At 41.6% G+C, this 19092-nt stretch overlaps 2 protein-coding genes across 2 annotated transcripts; one reads left to right on the forward strand and one right to left on the reverse strand.

The window, feature by feature from the left end:
* Positions 1 to 9116: 9116 nt before the first annotated feature.
* LOC102700312 (tubulin beta-2 chain) lies at positions 9117 to 11023 on the forward strand. Its single transcript, XM_006649165.3, has 3 exons — positions 9117 to 9581; positions 9694 to 9963; positions 10054 to 11023. Exons 1-3 carry the CDS (start codon positions 9188 to 9190, stop codon positions 10731 to 10733), a joined length of 1344 nt encoding a protein of 447 aa, XP_006649228.2. The 5' UTR covers positions 9117 to 9187; the 3' UTR covers positions 10734 to 11023.
* Positions 11024 to 13756: 2733 nt separating this feature from the next.
* Positions 13757 to 16971, reverse strand: LOC102706368 (AT-hook motif nuclear-localized protein 2-like). The gene is made up of 5 exons (XM_006650890.3): positions 16590 to 16971; positions 16431 to 16486; positions 15666 to 15791; positions 15106 to 15249; positions 13757 to 14802 (listed from the first exon to the last, which is right to left on the reverse strand). Exons 1-5 carry the CDS (start codon positions 16861 to 16863, stop codon positions 14581 to 14583), a joined length of 822 nt encoding a protein of 273 aa, XP_006650953.2. The 5' UTR covers positions 16864 to 16971; the 3' UTR covers positions 13757 to 14580.
* Between the last annotated feature and the right edge of the window lie 2121 nt (positions 16972 to 19092).

Consider the following 19092-nt stretch of genomic DNA (forward strand, 5'->3'; position numbering starts at 1 on the left):
TTGTGAGTTGTTTCTTTTTTATATTATTAGAGTCTAGATTATTAGATTTGCGAGTCTACAGAGGGAGTGGGGTGAAATGGTGGATAATTTTTCACCCAATAATCTGAGAAAAAACTCACATAAATAAGCTTATCAGATTATAATAAGTTAAGTTTCAGATTGTAATAAACTTCAACAAGTTATTTGTTTATTTTAGCTTACTCCCAATAATCTAGATGATAATAATCCTTAAGCTAAAAGAAACATGGCCTAAGAGCAAGTTTAATAGTATAGCCAGCTACTGGCTCTAATTCATCTATAGTCAATCTAATAGTTAATTCATATAATAGTTACCTACAAAATATCAATACATAGTTCCACATGTCATAAACACATTTTGTCTTGGAGCCCATTTACAACTGGCTACACAAATTAGTATCACACTCATCTTCTCTCTCCCCTCTTATCTCTTTAAAATATGCTTAAGCTGACTTATAGCATGCTATTGTACCTGCTCTAACTAGGGAAAAACTTATTTTAAAAAGTAAGATGGGGGCACTTTTATAAAGAATTCTTTTTACTAAATACAATGTTTATGAGCTTCAAAAATGTGCTCGTAAAAATCCAATATACAGATTTAAAACACGACCTATGTAATGTTAGCAGCTAATTTTGAATACTTACGTTACTAGTAGAAAAATAAACTATTTTTCCCTTCGACTAGTAAAGTATGCATGATTTGCAATGGTACATCAAATATTTAATAGACTAGATGGATACTCTACGCATTGTTGCGGTATAACTGTGGAATAATGTAGTAGATATGAATTCTAACAATTTTTTAACCATTATATAATTTTTCATGTGTTTATATATTTTTGTGTCTTTATCAATTATCCATAGCTTAGATATGGTTCGGTTATATGGTGTGTCTTTTTGGGAAAAAGATGTAATTTACACTTTTGATGAATCATCCAAACGCTAAAAACAATTGAGGTGATGTTAAGAGATGCAATTTACACCATTGATGTATTATCCTAAGGCTAAAAACAATTGAGATGATGTGGTTTAATTTACACTCTTAATGTATCACACTAAGGCTAAAAACAATTGAGATAATGTGGCTTGATTTACACCCTTGATGTATCATCCTAAGACTAAAAACAATTAAGATGATATGGCTTAATTTACACTCTTGATGTAGCATCCTAAGGCTAAAAACAATTGAGGTGATGTGGCTTGGTTTACACTCTTGATGTATCATCCTAAGGATAAAAACAATTAAAGTGATATGGCTTTATGAGAGGAGAGAATGACATTAACTTTGTAGAAAGCATGGATTCATGGAGAATAGACCCAATATACCACAATTTAGGTTCCCAAGTAAAATAAACATAATTCTCGGTTTTATTTTCTTTTTTCTCGAGGTGGTGGTGCTTAACATGAGAGAGAGCGGTTGTTTTTTTTTCTACTTTTACGAAGAGGGTCACTATGAGTGAGGGGGAAAAGAGTATATGCCCTTAAAATTTATAAACATGTAAGGAATTTTATACCACTAAATAGATATTAAAAAACAAAAATATTTATCCTTAACCCCTCAAACAAACACAACTCAATGGCTCATGAACTTTTTATGGTTCAACCCCTACTCCATATGTTATTTGCACTTTTATTGTAACTTTTACAACCAAGGGTACATGCTAATTTGGCACACTTGTAAATCTAGTGTAAATGTAACCATGGGATCTCCTTCATTCAGTCTCTATTCCACTTTTCTAATCCATGCCCTTGTTGATGATGCTTATGAATTCCTTTCTCCAATGCGACAGATTGCCAATTCTCTATTGCCTAGTCCAGGATGCTTCTACCCAACCACTACAAGTTCGTCTTCGCACCGGTCTAGAGTATCACTATACATTCCTCCCCATAAGGTGTTGACAACATCTCCTCCCTCCATGCTCATCCCCGCTTCAAGCTTGTTCCTACGGTGGGTTGCGGTATGACCCAATCAATGGCAGCAAGCTCAACGCAATGGTGATGCTCGACCGAACCATCTCTAATAGGACAACCTTTTGTCGTTATTTCTCCCACAACCATTAAGTACATCGTATCTCTCGTTTTAATCCACTTACATTTTTCTCCAAGCACCTGTACCCTTTGAAAGACCCTCTGCACACTTGAAGCCACTCTTTTGCTCCTATCTCTTCTCCATGACAGCTTGCCACTAATGTGGACCGATAAGACTATTTCATAGAGTGACACATGTTGTAAATAATCTTAGGGTCTATTTGTAGGAGTTTAAGTTTTGGACAAGAAACTGGTGAGTCAACTTTCTTCTAGTTTGTTTTTTTAGAATTTATAACTCTAAATTATCAGTAGATGACTGTTGTCTAAGAGAGTTTTTGTCTTATGAAGATCATGTAAGAGAGTTTTTGTCTTATGAAGATCATGTAAGAAACTACGGCTGCCAGAAGCTCATTCAAATGAACAATGAGATCAATATAAGAGCTAACCGCTAGCTAAAATTTTCACATATCACTGAGATCTAACATACTAGGGTGCTTTCTAACCTAGATCCTCGTTTTCATGTTCACGCTTTTCAGACTGCTAAACAATATATTTTTTGTGAAAATTTTCTATAGAAAAGTTTGCCTTAAAACATATTAATCTATTTATAATTTTTATAATTAATAATTAATTAATTGTATACTATCTATTACTTTACTACATTTTTCGTGCAGGAGAATATAACATATGTAGAACGCGGACTAGTATACAATAGTTACCCACAAATATGTACTACATCATCATCATCAGTTCACCTCTCACACGCATAATGTATTGGAGCTTATGCTGTAATTGACTATAAATCTACATGACCCGTTTTTCTTACCTCTTACCTCATCCGTTTCATAACGTAAGATGTTTGATTTTTTTGGTTACAATGTTTGACCATTTATCTTATTCATAAAATTACGGAACCATCATTTATTTTGCTTGTGACTTACTTTATTATCAAAAGAACTTTAAGCGTGATTTATTATTTTTTATATTTGTACTAAATTTTTGAATAAGACGAATGATTAAACATTATAAACAAAAAAGTCAAACATCTTACATTATGAAACAGAGATAGGATTTTCTCCCACGCACATAAATATAAATATGACATGATAATTTTTAAAGCTTGTTTAAATTATTTGTTATATACAGTAGACTCGTTGAGATGCTGATTAAACCCATCGTTAGTCGGGCCACTGGAGCAGTAAAAAAACATCTTTGGCAAATGAAGGGAAATTTAACTATTTGCCACTCTTATATTTGCACACTCTCCAAATGCCACTTTTGCATTTGCACCTACAGAAATACCACGAGAGAGAAGTTGAGTCCTAATTGTTTGCCACTTTTGCTGAGTTGGCAGGCAATGTCAGCATGCCAGCATGGAGAGGGCACACGAAATGACAATTGTACCCCTGTCAGAGTATGCAAACCCTAGGAGAGGGAAAATCGATTCATCCCACCCGTGAGTCTGGCCGCCGCCCACGTGAGAGAGCGGCGAGGAAGCCGGGACGAAGCCTTCCGCTCAGGTGGTCGCCGTCAACGGCCAGAGCCGCGCGTCACCGCCGACGGCCGAAGCCGCGCCTCGCCACCGACGCCTGGAGCCGTACCTCGCCGCCGAAGCTGCCTGCCGCAGTGTGTCGCCCGGTCGCCCACGACGCTTCCCCGGCTGGCACCGCCGACGAAGCAGCACCAGAGCCACGTGTCGCCGCCTGCCATCCGGCCCTTGTGCATCCGCGCGCCGGCGGTGGCCCATCCACGCGCCAGCGGTGAGCCATCCACGCCGGCCAACCTCTACATCCACCAGCACTGTGAGCAATCACCTCCTTTATCTCTTGTTCTTCTTCTTCTTCTTATTCTTCTCCCATTTTCTTTTTTATTTTTAGTAGCTTATTTTTGTTTTGTCTTTGTAGCTTTGGGGACTGGTTGTTGTTCCTGATTGTGCTCAATTTCTTGTTGCCGACGACATCGATCTGTTATTTACTGAGATTTTCTAGTGATGAAGTCGTTGGATTGCCCACCTTGGTAAGTTAATTTTTTTTTTCTGCCCCCTGTGTTGCATGCATGTGGAGTTAGATATCTTCTAACTCCAAATTTTTGGGGTTCTTTTTGTCAGGATCGATCCTGGCAATGCTTTTAGAGTTGTTGTTAAGTGTGCTCAGTACGTAGCAAATGTAGAGTATGGATTGCTTAATATGGCAGAGCAAGAGCATGACTGGTGGATTGATAGATGCAAGGGGTATAGCTTACAAAGATTTCATGATGATCTTGCATGTAAAGTCATATGGGGACCTAGCCAACAAATCGTAGTGTGGGGATTGGACTTTGATAATGCCACTGAATGGAAGTTGACAACCAGTGAGCAATTTGATCAGTGGATGCAGGCCCGTTTTCTTGAGAAGAAGTCCCGGTTTGATGAGAAGTTGATACATCTTGGTATTGAGGTTGTTAACAAGAAGGGATACAATCAGGTTGACCCCTTTGAAAATGCTGTTGAGTCAACAACTCAAGTTGTCTCTAGTGTGATAAGTGCACATCCATCTGGACAGTCAATTGCTCAAGGTGCCTCTACTGATGTCATCAATGAAGATCCATTTGACATAAGTTCTCCAAATATAGCTCATAGAGAAGAAGGAGCAAACGACACCTCTACTCATGCAGAAGAGCCAACTATTCTTGTGGACTGGAGTAAGTTGGCAATAATGCTGAATGATGAGGATGGTGATGGTCATGTATTGTTGGATGAGGACAAATTATATGAGGCTATGGGGTTCAAAGCAGCAGATGCGAGAGCAGCCGCAGCTGAAGCACTTATAGAAGAATCTGCAATTCCTGTGATTCCATCTTCCATTCAACAAGAGATGATAGATGCAGCCATTGTAGTGAATGATGTGCTACCAATTGAGGCAGTTCTGGATTGGGACAGGGATAACCCAAATATGAGTGTGGGGACCTTTTATCCATCCATGAATGATTTTAGAATGGCACTCAAGCAATATGCTATTGTCCATGAGTTTGAGCTTGGGACTGAAAAGTCTGATAAAGATAGATTTAGAGGAAAATGCAAGGCTAAAGGTTGCCCATGGAAAATTAGAGCAAAGACACAAGCAAATAAGAGTGTCAGGGTATTATGCTAACTATTTTTTTTATTATTGTTTTGCATTTTTCTATATTGCTTGCTGCACTGATTTTATTCTTATATTGGTTTGTAACACTTGTGTGCTTCTGTAGGTTCAAATAAACAACAATGCCCATAAGTGTGCTTCAAGAAGCAGAGTTCTTGGGAAGATGGCATCTCAAGCTTGGGTGGCTGAAAGAGCTATTCCATTTCTTAAGAAGAAGAGTTCAATGGGTGCAGCTGAACTTCAAGGTGAGCTACAAAGCACTTACAATATCACAATACCATATCAAACTGTTTGGTATGGTAGACAAAGGGCTGCAGATAAATTATTTGGGAAGTGGGATGATTCATTTGATTGGTTATATAGGTTCAAGGCAGAGGTAGAAATGAGATCCCCTGGTAGTGTAGTAGAGATTGACACTATTAGAGTTGGAGATAAAGTTCATTTTAATAGATTCTTTTGTTCATTTAGAGCTTGTATAGATGGATTCTTAGAGGGATGTAGACCATATATTAGTATAGATTCTACTGCCTTGAATGGACAATGGAATGGACACATGCCTGCAGCGAATGCATTAGATGGACACAATTGGATGTTCCCATTGGCCTTTGGTTTTTTTGATTCAGAGACCAAAGAAAATTGGATTTGGTTCATGGAACAATTAGGTAAAGCAATTGGCATAGTTGAAAACCTAGCTGTGCATACTGATGCTTGTAAAGGGCTAGAAACTGCAGTGAAAACAGTGTTCCCATGGGCAGAACATAGAGAGTGTTTCAGGCATTTGATGGAGAACATGAAGAAACTTTTTCATGGGGATATGTATGGGAAGAAGATGTGGCCTGCAGCTAGGACATACATGCCTTCTAAGCATGACATGTTGATGAATGAAGTGACAACAGCTAGTCCAGATGTGAAGAAGTGGCTTGCTGATCATCACAGCCTATTGTGGACTAGAAGCAAGTTTTCTTGTCATGTCAAGTGTGAATACATCAACAATAACTTAGCAGAGTCATGGAATGCTTGGATCAAGGACTTGAAGGACTTGCCGGTTGATGCTCTTGCAGATGCAATTAGGGAGAAAACACTAACCCTATTTGAGAAGAGGAGGAGGATATCCAAAGCCCTCAATGGAGTAATACTCCCAGTTGTGTTCCATGAATTGAATGCATCATCAAGGGGGTTAGGCCACTTGAAAGTCATTAAGGGAGATCCTAACCAGGCTGAGGTGACAGAGACATACAACGATCATGAGGTGATAAGGCATGTGGTTTATCTTGATGCTTGCACTTGCACTTGTAGGGAATGGCAGGTTACTGGAAAGCCTTGCTAACATGCACTAGCTGTTATCACAACTGTTAGGCAGCCACCCATGGAGAAATATGTAGACAAAGCCTACTATGTGGCTAAACTTCAAGCGGCATATGCATATACTATCCCTAACATCACAGACAAGAAGCAATGGCCACAAGTGGAGAAAGATTTCAAGCTTCTTCCACCATTGAGCAAAAAGAGAGCGGTGGGTAGGCAAAGGAAGAACCGGATTCCGGCTTGTACTGAGAAGGGCAAAGGGAATGCGACAAGGCAAGTTCAGTGTAAGGAATGTGGTGGTTTTGGACATAGAAAAGGCAGTGCTAGATGTCAACTTCATGGCACAAAAAAGAGGTGGTACTCAATGTGCTTTATTTTCTTTCAATTATTGTTCACTCCGTTTATTCTTTGAACTAACATTAATGTACTGCAGGAAGAGAAACAAGAAGTCCACAACAAAGATGGGAAGGAAGAAAGGGAATACCGCCACTGATGCCCAAGTATGTACCCCAAGAACAAGAGCAACTGCCGCTAGAGAAGCAGCTGCAGCTAGAGATGAAGCCCAAAACCAACCACAAGTGCAACAGCCAACAAGCCCTGGGCCAACCACTAGGAGGTATGAAAATTATATTCTTTCGTATGTTCTTTTCCAAACTGAACCTAGCCTTTGTTCTGTTACTTACACCCATCGCACATAACAGAAGGTTGGCATTAGATTCTATTCAAAGCTCTAGTGAAGTACTTGCAACACCAGTTCATGAAGTAGTAGCAGTGCAACCACCTAAGAAGCTTACACCCAGGAAGAAACTAGCTAGCAAGAAGAAGAAAAATGCTTCACCAACTAAGCTACCGAACTGAAAGTGCAGGCTAATTCTAGAGGTATTTTGTGATGACTGTGCTAATTCTGGACGTATTTTGTGATGAATGTGGCCTTGTATGGTGCTATGAAGCTCTTTTGGAAGTGACTTGAATATGACGGTGCCTAGTATGGCTTATTTTGCTATGTAAAGTGTTGTAATGAACTGAAGCAGTATGTGACATGGTGCTATGAAGCTCTTTTGGAAGTGACTTGAATATGATGGTGCCTAGTATGGCTTATTTTGTTATGTAATTTGATGTAATGAACTCAAGCAGTATGTGACATGGTGCTGAACTATTTCTATTTTATTGCTTTTGTATATTTGTGTGGTCTTGTCTGTGACAAGATCAAGCTTATGTTGAACTACGTGTGAATGACTTACTATGGGATCTGATTGACCTGATGAATATGGTGTTCAATTAGTCAATTATGCTTAATTTCTTTCTGCATGTGTGTGGAGTTGCTGATGAGATATTATCAACATGTGTTTTAACCCAGTGTGCTTATCTATGTTATTTTTATGTTTAATTATTACAAATCTGCATAAATATTTGTCTTGTTGGAGCAAAAGCAGAGTTCCTCCCAGTGTTTTGCTTGAATGAATCTTCAGGTTGTTTTGTCCATCTGTCTTTCTGCTGGTTCTTGTGCAGTGCGAGTATTCAGGTACTGTCTGCTCGTTCATGTGCAGTGCGAGTATTCAGGTAGCAGCTGTTGGGGGAGATCCAATATACCCTACTTCTGTGTTGTTGGTAGTTCCTTGTTTTTGTTTAATTTGATGTACAGGACAACTGTTAATTGCAGTTTTGTTATGTGCTTACTCCTTATAAAATATCTGTCAAAACATTTATACTATAATAATAATAATAATAATAATAATAATAATAATAATAATTGCTTACTCCATACATCTATCATGTTATTGATCCTAATTCTCACTTCTATTATAATAAATATTTATAAGCTTTTCATTTTAGATTAAAACATTTTTAATCTAAAATAAACAACTTATAAACATTTGTTTATATTTTTAAATGAAACAATAGCTAAGTATCCACGGTAAGTAACACGTGCAGAGTGAACCCGGAAGGCCAAGCCTCATCCTCCAATTCAATTGATTCATTTCTTTCCAGGGTTAAAATGGTCATTTCACGTGCTAAGCCTAGGTTGGCGTGCTGATATGGAGTGCCAGTTCAGCCAAAATGATATAAAATTAGGGCCTAACTTTCCTCTTGTGACATATATGTAAGAGTAAATGCAAAAGTGACATTTAGAGAGTGTGCAAATATAAGAGTGGTAAATAGTTAAATTTTTCAAGCGGGGATACAATTGTCATTTCGCGTGCCCTCTCCATACTGGCATGCTGACATTGCCTGCCAACTCAGCAAAAGTGGCAAAAAGATAGGACTTAACTTCTTTCTGGTGGTATTTCTATAGGTGCAAATGCAAAAGTGGCATTTGGAGAGTGTGCAAATATAAGAGTGGCAAATAGTTAAATTTCCCGCAAATGAAGAGCGCCGTGCAAGTGTAATACTAGTAGACTAGCAGTAGCATTAGCCGTTAGGATCGGAAGGACCAGCCTGGCAAACCGCACATCGAAACCTCTTCCGTTCCGTTCCGTTCCGTTCCATTCCGTTTCCCCTCTCTCCCTGAAATTTCAAAATTCGAATTCCCTCCTCGAAGCCGTCCAAGCAAACGCCGTCAGTCTCGTCGCCCCCACCCTCTATATAAACCGCCACACCCTCACTGCCTCAACCCTAACACTCTACTAACGCCTCCCGCCGCCGCCGCCGCCGCCGCCGCCGCCGCCGCCTGCTACCTGTCCTCCTCGCCGCCGGCCGCCTGCAAGAAGAAGAAGAAGAAGATGAGGGAGATCCTCCACATCCAGGGCGGGCAGTGCGGCAACCAGATCGGCGCCAAGTTCTGGGAGGTGGTCTGCGCCGAGCACGGCATCGACGCCACCGGCCGCTACGACGGCGACTCCGACCTCCAGCTCGAGCGCGTCAACGTCTACTACAATGAGGCCTCCTGCGGCCGCTTCGTCCCGCGCGCCGTCCTCATGGACCTCGAGCCCGGCACCATGGACTCGGTGCGCTCCGGCCCCTACGGCCACATCTTCCGCCCCGACAACTTCGTCTTCGGCCAGTCCGGCGCCGGCAACAACTGGGCCAAGGGTCACTACACCGAGGGCGCCGAGCTCATCGACTCTGTCCTCGACGTCGTCCGCAAGGAGGCCGAGAACTGCGACTGCCTCCAAGGTACTTACATCTCGTCCTCATTTCCTGCCCCTCGAACCTCCAGATCTGCCAGATCTGGAGCCAACTCGTGGTCATGGCGCTCACAGATCTGCCTGGTGCTTGCTTGTTGCAGGGTTCCAGGTTTGCCACTCGCTCGGCGGTGGCACGGGCTCCGGCATGGGCACGCTTCTCATCTCCAAGATCCGGGAGGAGTACCCCGACCGCATGATGCTCACCTTCTCCGTCTTCCCCTCGCCCAAGGTCTCCGACACCGTCGTCGAGCCCTACAACGCCACCCTCTCCGTCCACCAGCTCGTCGAGAACGCCGACGAGTGCATGGTGCTCGACAACGAGGCACTCTACGACATCTGCTTCCGCACGCTCAAGCTCACCACGCCAAGCTGTAAGCGCCTTCTTCTTCCTCCCGTCCTGGCTAGGCGCGCTAGTACTTAGGGGTGCTCGTTACCTTACTTGGTGCATGTGTGTGAAACAGTCGGCGACCTCAACCACCTCATCTCGGCGACCATGAGCGGCGTGACCTGCTGCCTCCGCTTCCCGGGGCAGCTCAACTCCGACCTCCGCAAGCTCGCCGTCAACCTCATCCCCTTCCCTCGTCTCCACTTCTTCATGGTCGGCTTCGCGCCGCTCACCTCCCGTGGCTCGCAGCAGTACCGCGCGCTCACGGTGCCGGAGCTGACCCAGCAGATGTGGGACGCCAAGAACATGATGTGCGCGGCTGACCCCCGCCACGGCCGCTACCTCACGGCCTCCGCCATGTTCCGTGGCAAGATGAGCACCAAGGAGGTGGACGAGCAGATGCTCAACGTCCAGAACAAGAACTCCTCCTACTTCGTCGAGTGGATCCCCAACAACGTCAAGTCCACCGTGTGCGACATCCCGCCCACCGGCCTCAAGATGGCGTCCACCTTCATTGGCAACTCCACCTCCATCCAGGAGATGTTCCGCCGTGTGAGCGAGCAGTTCACTGCCATGTTCCGCAGGAAGGCTTTCTTGCATTGGTACACCGGCGAGGGCATGGACGAGATGGAGTTCACCGAGGCCGAGAGCAACATGAACGACCTCGTGTCCGAGTACCAGCAGTACCAGGACGCCACCGCCGACGAGGAGGAGGGTGAATACGAGGATGAGGAGGAAGGTGATCTGCAGGACTAAAACCACAAGTGGCCTTGCTCCTTGGAAAATGTTTAATTAGTGCTGTTCTTTGTGATGGATGCTTCGGCTCTCTTATTGTTGTCTTTCTTATTAGCTGCTTGATGATAAACTTGATGTATTAGTATTACCCAACTTTTATTGATAGGCACAATACCCTGTTGCCTTCCTGCTACTGCACCTTACTAGTACTGTGTTTTCCCTAATTTGTTCGTGTCTAACTGATTATGTATGACTATCATCCTATTTTTGTTAATCTATCGATCATCTAAGATGCAGAGTTGCTTTCTTCGTGTCAATTTGTGTTTGGTCCTTCCTGTTTTGCAGAATGGCTTAGCTTATTAATAAGTCGCTGTTACTACCATTTTCGTTTCTTTCATAGTGGCAGTGCCATTGCCATTGGGGAGCAACAGATTGTGTTGTACTACTCCAGTAACTGCTACGCATCCCGCTGAGGTTGTTTACTTGTATGTGCTGCTTGTTAAATGGTGCAAAGTGCACGTAGTGATACTGAATTGAGGATTTGAGGTCTCCTGGACTGGTCCTTGTGTGCAAGAGCAACAAGGATACTGTGCCTAACATGTCCTAGCAGACAAAGTAAAAGCTTGATGATGTTTCCAGTCTGTCTGATCTTGCAACCACTTGGGTGTATTGTTTACAATGCAGTATGGAATTTGATTAGGATTGGCTGGATGGTCTGATCGGATCTTCTATTCCTCTGCAACTTGAAACAGTTGCTGATGAAAAATGTTTACACAGGAGGAGGACAAGGCTAGGCTTGCACACAAAGGGATGCCTTGCTCAAGATCTACTACTTCCCCTTTTTCCTTTTTGTGAAAGGCCAGGCAGCATGAGGGCCAGCATTGCACCATTTGCATCACTGGTTGTCTTGCTGGATCATATCATATCCATATGACGCATGTGCAGCACAGTCTCGTAGTAACATGCATATGCTTTGCTGCACTGCAAGTTGCTCTTGCATTTCTTGGGCTTGGCATGGATCCATATTCTTGCTCCTGCGGCTGCACTCCGGTGTTAAAAACCGTCCATCAAGTTTCCAGCTTGGAGTCGCGCAACACAAGCTGTCATATGTGTATTTTTGACTGGTCTTATCACAGGAGCTCAGAGATTCTAAAGTGATCGGCTTGTTTTGTTTAACGGTGTGGCATGTGCTCATCACTATCACTTACAGTTGTGATGCCCAGTCCTAGTTTATGCTGCCTGTTTCAGTTCCAGTGTTTTGCTTTGCATGTTGTCCGATGCAGTTCTGCTTAATCTCCATGAGGTGACACTAGTTGCTCATTTTTGCCCTACAAAAACTTATTTTTAGTAATCATTGCATGCGAGGTAAGTGACAAGTATATTGAGATTTAAAAAAAATAAGAGACATGTATTTTTTAAAAAAAAAGTAAAAAAAAACATTACAGTCCGATAGTTTTGTGTTGGTATATGTGAGTTATATTAAGATTGAATTCTTCCTGTGACGGAGGGAGTAGCTACCGATATTTTTCATTGGAACTGCCCATTTTCATTTCTCTGCGCTCACCCTGCTATCCAGACATTCAATCCGATGAACTGTTGTTTGGACGATATTTTCTCAAAACATTTGGCTGATCGAAGCTGGTGACACCAATCTAACGGGGTATTTGTTTCTAGGGACTAAAGTAGTCACATCGGATGTTTGAATACTTATTATAAATAGTAAACGTAGACTATTAATAAAACCCATTTATAATCTTGAACTAATTCGCGAGACGAATTTGATGAGCCTAATTAATCTATGATTAGCCTATGCGATACTACAGTAAACATTTGCTAATTATGGATTAATTAGGCTTAAAAAATTCGTCTCGTATATTAGCTCTCATTTATAAAATTATTTTTTTATCAGTCTATGTTTAATATTTTAAATTAGTATCCAAACATCCGATATAACATGGAGCTAAAAAGTTTAGCCTCATTTTAGACAAGCTCTAACTTGTCTGAAAGCTGCAGCCCAGCTTTACGGAAACACTCATGTTGATGAAGCTGAAAAGAAATGCAGCTTACATTATTGGTACAATGGTACACTACAAGGTTACTTATTTCAGCACTACAGAAGCAGCACATCAAGAGGACAACACAGGGATTAGTATTCGTTTATTCGAGAGGTCCCATAGGGAAGAACAGAGGATTACTTGCTTATCTGAAACCTGCCAGTCCTATGGTGAGAAATCAGCATTCAGCCATGTGTGCTGCTTGTATGGTAGTATGATACTCCCTCGGTTCCACGAAAAACTAATTTCTATGTTTGATCCAGAAGTTAATATTTTTGAGATGGATAAAATATTTTGCCTTTTTTCTTCTGTTCTTTTTCTAGAATGGATTAAAACCCGGCCTCCACATGATTAAGTTCACCTCTGCATTCGTCAGCTGCAAAGCACTGCTTTCCTTCCCCGTGAAGTTCACAGTTCAGTTCAGCGCAAGCGAGCATGCTTCAGAAGATATACCAGCAGCATCATCGTTTTGAGCATAAGTGAAACACCCTATTAGCAATTAAAAATAATATGGATAAACCTTTTAAATACGTGTTGTTCTCGTTCTAAAAGAAAATGTTATAAAATAAATTACGATAAAAATCTTAAAATCAACTTTAAAATTAAGCTTTAAAATTTAAAGTTTGACATATGTTTATATGAAGTTGTCAGAGGCTACCAAAGTACTCCGTATGCAACTAGCAGGGCCAGTCTTGAGACTGGAATCTCCAATGATAACCTGATAGGCTGATACCATGACGAATATCAGGTCAAGCAGCACATTCCTGGAACTGCAACTGCAAGATGCGAAATGGCCAATGGGCTGCTACTTAAAAGTTGACGCGGCCCATCTATTTCCAAGTCAACTTCTATTGCAATTGCATTCGGTCCAGATGTCAGCCGTACACCTTCTTAGCAAACATTTAGGACGCATTTGATTCAGAGGATAATGAAATCACAGGAAAAGAAAAAGAACCCATGGATTGAAGTAAATCAGTAATAGCATGCTTCTCAAATCCTATTGGAATCATAAACACAGGAAAATTAACAGAAACCCTTTGATAGTGAAAAACAAAGGGAGGTTTACAAAGGGGCCAGACCTCTTGGTGCTTTTCTTGTGAAAGTAAAACATACAGAAAAAAAAAATTCCATAGGAATTTGAATCCTATGGATCAAACGGGCCCTTATGCGGATGGAGAAAGGCACACAGATGTACACAGCTGCAGCACATTATTCAGTATATTTCTATGTACAACTGCATCTCTGCCCGCTGATTGATTGATACACAATGAGACAATGGAAAACAATGACGACCAATATCTCTTGTTAATTGTTACTCCCTTACACCATACAACTTCAAAGGCATGATACCACCTTTTGAAGCATCGATAAAATCATGAGGTTAGCAGCACATATTTACACATGAGATACTTGCAAGACGCAAACCATACAAAGCCGAGCAAATTCCGCATGAGTTCAGTTTACTGTAACCCAGCTGTACCTTTCCCAATCTCATGGTGACTGGCGAGATACTCTTTTGAGTTTCCACCAAACCTGCCAGCCACATCATGTAAGGTCAAGATTCAGCTCAAGACCACACACCCTTTGGCTTCACTCGAAATTTAATCAGAGCACCATTGGCACTGAAGCTATATGCCGCCCCCACATGATTTTAAACAATGAAATCCAACAGTACAATGTTCCATGTATAAAGAACTGCTTTTCAACTAAGCCACAAGTCACGATTACTTGATGGTTCATAAAACCTGAGCTATCTGATGCATTTTCTCTATCATCTTCAGATGAAACCATTTCTTCCGTTGAGTTAAATTTACCTACAAGGATGCTAATTTAAGCATCGCAAGTGAGGGCTTGACATCAACCTCACTTGATTCATTTTGATCCATTGCAGTGCAAGATGCATATCCTGGATTGGCACACTGACTTGACAGAGTGCTGCCATTGGTCATGGTAAAATGAGAATTAGGGTAACTTGCAATGATCTTGGGAGCCTTGTTTGGACAGTATGCATCATTGTAAAAGCTTGCAACAACCGCCTGAAGAAAGAATACAAAGAAATTGTAAGTGAATTATGGCCTTTGTTCCATGATATGTGGTACTACCTCCGTTCCAAAATAACTTCATTTTTTACCTATCCCATACATATCAATACAAAAGTAAAAAAAGGCTAGTATGCCCTTCACTTTATCAAATCCCAATGCTACCTTTCCCCACTTTATCAAGCACAATATATGACATATTTTGGGACAAATAAAATTATGAAAGATGAAATTATTTTGGGATGGAGGGAGTACTAAAATTGATTGAAAAGCTTTGCATGCATCAACATTTGAAGATACCTGGACAGGTGTTGCAGCTTTGAGAGGTCCAGTAATAACACCACCAATCACAGAACTGTCGGCAGAAGCAAGGGTTACACGTAAACATCCTTGGTCATTAGGTGTCAAAATGGATCCGAACAAACGAATTATTTCTAAAGGACCCTGCAACAAACAAATGAGAGTTTTGGTAACCAACTTTGTCACAAGAACCTATGTAAATAAGCAACAGCACGCACTTGAGAAAAACATCCCTCTAGATGTGGTTTTTTATTTTTTATTTGAACACACGCCAGCAATTTCTCAACCCTGCAAATGGATGGGATCAAATTCATGGCATCCACCTCAAATCTCAAACACTGGCACTCCCATATTCTACCACATAGAGTTAATCCATGCCAAGTACTGGTGCACCCCCTCACAGCTTCTTTAATTATTCAAAAATCACTTGGACATGCACTTGACATTTCCGTATTTGGATTTCACATTATCTAGGTTCATTCTCATGTTGAAAAGTAAAACAAGGAGTGGTTAAACATTGAGCACTGTTTTTCCTCCCCATATGGAAATAAAAGCTAAACCTTGTGATATGAAGTAACACCAGATGATAGGAGCAGAGTTGCTTCCTGGACAGATCCAAGCACCGAAAGAACACTGATCACCCTCCCATTTATCTTTGAAAGTGCCGTAATCTTTGGTATGATTTCCTGCATGGTCATTTCACAAGAATAAAATCTCTTGCCACATTCTGATTAGAGAAAACATACCACATTACACCAAAAGAACCACATGCATATATCACCCTGACATTTTTATGGCCAGTTCTGCAGTTGCATAGTTGAGTAAACTGTAAACACACAAAGTTCTCTTCTTGGAGCGGTGTGCCAAATTTTGGCAAGTTTGCAATGGAGCATTTTGCACATAATGTCGTGTGCAGCAGCAGTAAAAGTAATTCTTTTTTCTGTTTTGCTTCATTGAAATTTGTACAGATATGGCTTGATTTGGAGGTGAAAAAAATTCATACTTTTTGCAGGGTATCTAGAGCTATCCCCAATCTGTTGAAGCTATGTTTGTGATATCCCTATCGAATTCCACTTGAGGTTCGAAATACTGGTTTCCACCGAAATTATCAGTCACATCTAAATAGGAATTCTAATTTAAAAAATGGAAACCAAGCAGTCACCGGCTCTACTATTGTGTACCATGATTTGAATAGCTGATCCTTAGTTCCATTAATTCCTCACCTGTTGGTTGTTCAATGAACAACCACAATGGCCAACGCATGAACAGTAGCGCTGGCGCAGGCAGAGAAATAGCATAGCAGATAGAGAGGCACATTAGCATACCTCTCCCGCATCAATTTGGAGCAGGTGAGGCTGGAGGCCACCGAATTGCCCCTGCCCTGTCCGCAATCACACATGAAGCAAAGCAAAGGAAAAAAAAATCAGCACATGTAGAGCATAGTAAGTGGAGGCAGAGGCAGGAAATGGAATAGGATTGAGCACCGCGAGCGAGTAGAGGCGCGGGGGTTTGCGGTGGCGGGGGCAGCGGGGCGAAGAAGCCCGGGGGCGGAGGGAGGCGGTCGCAGTTGCGAGGACGGCCCCGGCGGCGCTTCTCCGGTTGGTAGTGGGGCTGTATGAGGAGCGAGGGAGGGATGGCGGCGGGGAGGGGGAGGGGGAGGGGAGGCGGATCGGTGAGCGGCGGCGCGAGGCGGGTTCGCATGGCCAGGACAAAGGGCGACGGCCCCCGCAGGCTGCGGTAGGCGGTCGGCTCGTCCATTGCCCCCGCCGACTGGGGCCGGAAACCCTAGCTACTCGCACACGGCGGAGGCAGCGGCGGCGGCGAAGAGAAGAGAATAGTAGTGGAGTAATAAACAAGTCGGGCTACCTTCTCTTTCGGAACCTGTACTACTGTGTACACCCCCACTCCGCTGGTTAATCCTATTTCTTAATTAATTAATTAATTACCACGGTATTACTGTATCTAATGAGAGGTAGCTGACATATTAGATATAACTTTAGCCATATTTTCCATTAATCTTTGATATAAAATCAGAGTCCGTAATATCCGGGACAGTGGGACGTGAGCCTCTATGCTATATCTGCTGCTGACTAGACCCTATGGCGGTAATATTCTATTTGTTTCGGGACCCATGGATTAATGGTTACTTAAAAGATAATATATGTTAACATAACATTTTACTTATACAAATATTAGTTTAGATATGTTGGAAATATGGTCACATTTCAGTATATTTTAATTTAAAATAGAATAACATGGATGACATTCATAGAGAATAATCTAGAGAACGTCTAACATCATGCTTAAATTGTAATAAGCATAAACATCCAGGTTGTGAACATTTAGCAATGAATCCACTGCTAGCAGGTATTCAAAAACAATAAACACAAAGAGTAGGAAGACGGTATACCTGAAAATGACCCTCCGCTAGTGTTTGAGGCAGTATTGCCTCCGTTGATGTTGCCGTTCCCGTTACCGTTGCTACCGCTGCCGCCGCCGCTGCCATCGCCATCAATGTGCGTGGCTCCGTCGGACGACATCGTGGAATGGTTTGAGCAGTCGTGCAAACGCACTCCCCAAAAACCTTAGCACCCGTCTACTCGTGCAGGTACTCTTAGCGAGAGGGGTTCCATATCGTTCCGATCGCTTGCGACCCCAGCCTCGGGAAGAAGAAGGAGGAATATAGAAACCTCCGAATCCGTGTCCTCTGATCGCGCGATTCCGTTACGGAAGGATCGGATCGTCCGGCCAGCCGGCGCGCGTGTGGCGGCCTTCCTATCGTCTCAACCAGTCAACGGAGAGTCTCACTAACCTCTCTATTTAAGTTGAGTTTCTCCACTTTAAATCTCCAAGGTGGTATTATTGTCTCTACCATTTATTGTGGGCTAGTGGAATTTTAATCAACTTTAATTGGGCCTAGCCCATTTTAATTAACAAGATATACATTATGACGTTAATACTTTGTTCACTTTTACCTTACACAGGTACAACAGTGTTCGAGGCGGAGAAACTCCTAATCCTAAATATGCATTGAAATTTTATTTTAAAACTCTAAAAATTAGACGTAAAATTATATAAATTCAATTAATTAAGTTGTATGTTTGAAAAATTTTTGACTCTACCACTGGTGGTGTTCGTGTTACAATTCTATTGTTCCTCGTTTATATCTAAACATAATGTGATAATTCTTATAACCCCTTCGTATCATATTACTGTACTTGTTTTAATAGGGTTTCGTTATTATTGCATGTTTACCGGACTTAGCATCGGTTACACCAACAGTAAGAACCTAATAAAAGAGCGACCAAGTTCAAAAATACTGAACAAATTTAAATATTGAGTTTTTTTTTGTTTGTTCGGTTATGGTGGTCCCTTCGCAAACAGTAAAAGGATCCTATACCCTTGATAGTTGTGACACCAAGTAAGAGACAGCCCACTCACTTATTAACTCTGAAATCTTTTTATATATTAAAAACTAATATAGAGTAATTTCGTACATTAATTATATATAAACATATAGCACATAATTAATATATGGTCTATCTTTCATACATAACTTGTAATAGTTAAAAAAAACATATATCACATGATTTTGATCAAAATATAGTTCATCTCTCACGCACATACAATGATTTAAAGATTATGCTATGGTTGACTGTAAATTTATAGCGTATTTTTCTTCTCATTTATTTTCTCTCATTTTCACATAAATATAAATATAAATATAAATATACGAATTTTAGACCCGGCTTACATAGCTTACTGCTCTAATGTGATAGATGCTACTGATGCTCGTTGCTACAGCTACTGCTAGAAAGCATCACCTGATACAACAGTACCAGTAGATTTTTAAGCAGACAAACAAAATGGATTACTACTAGTAGATTATGCATGCATCACTTCACTATGAAGCATGAGTGGCAAGAGCAAGTGGCGAAGACCATGACAAATGGTCAGCACAATAAACATAACGGGATAAAGCGCAGG

Source organism: Oryza brachyantha, chromosome 3 (assembly GCF_000231095.2).
Source record: "Oryza brachyantha chromosome 3, ObraRS2, whole genome shotgun sequence".
NCBI lineage: Eukaryota > Viridiplantae > Streptophyta > Magnoliopsida > Poales > Poaceae > Oryza > Oryza brachyantha.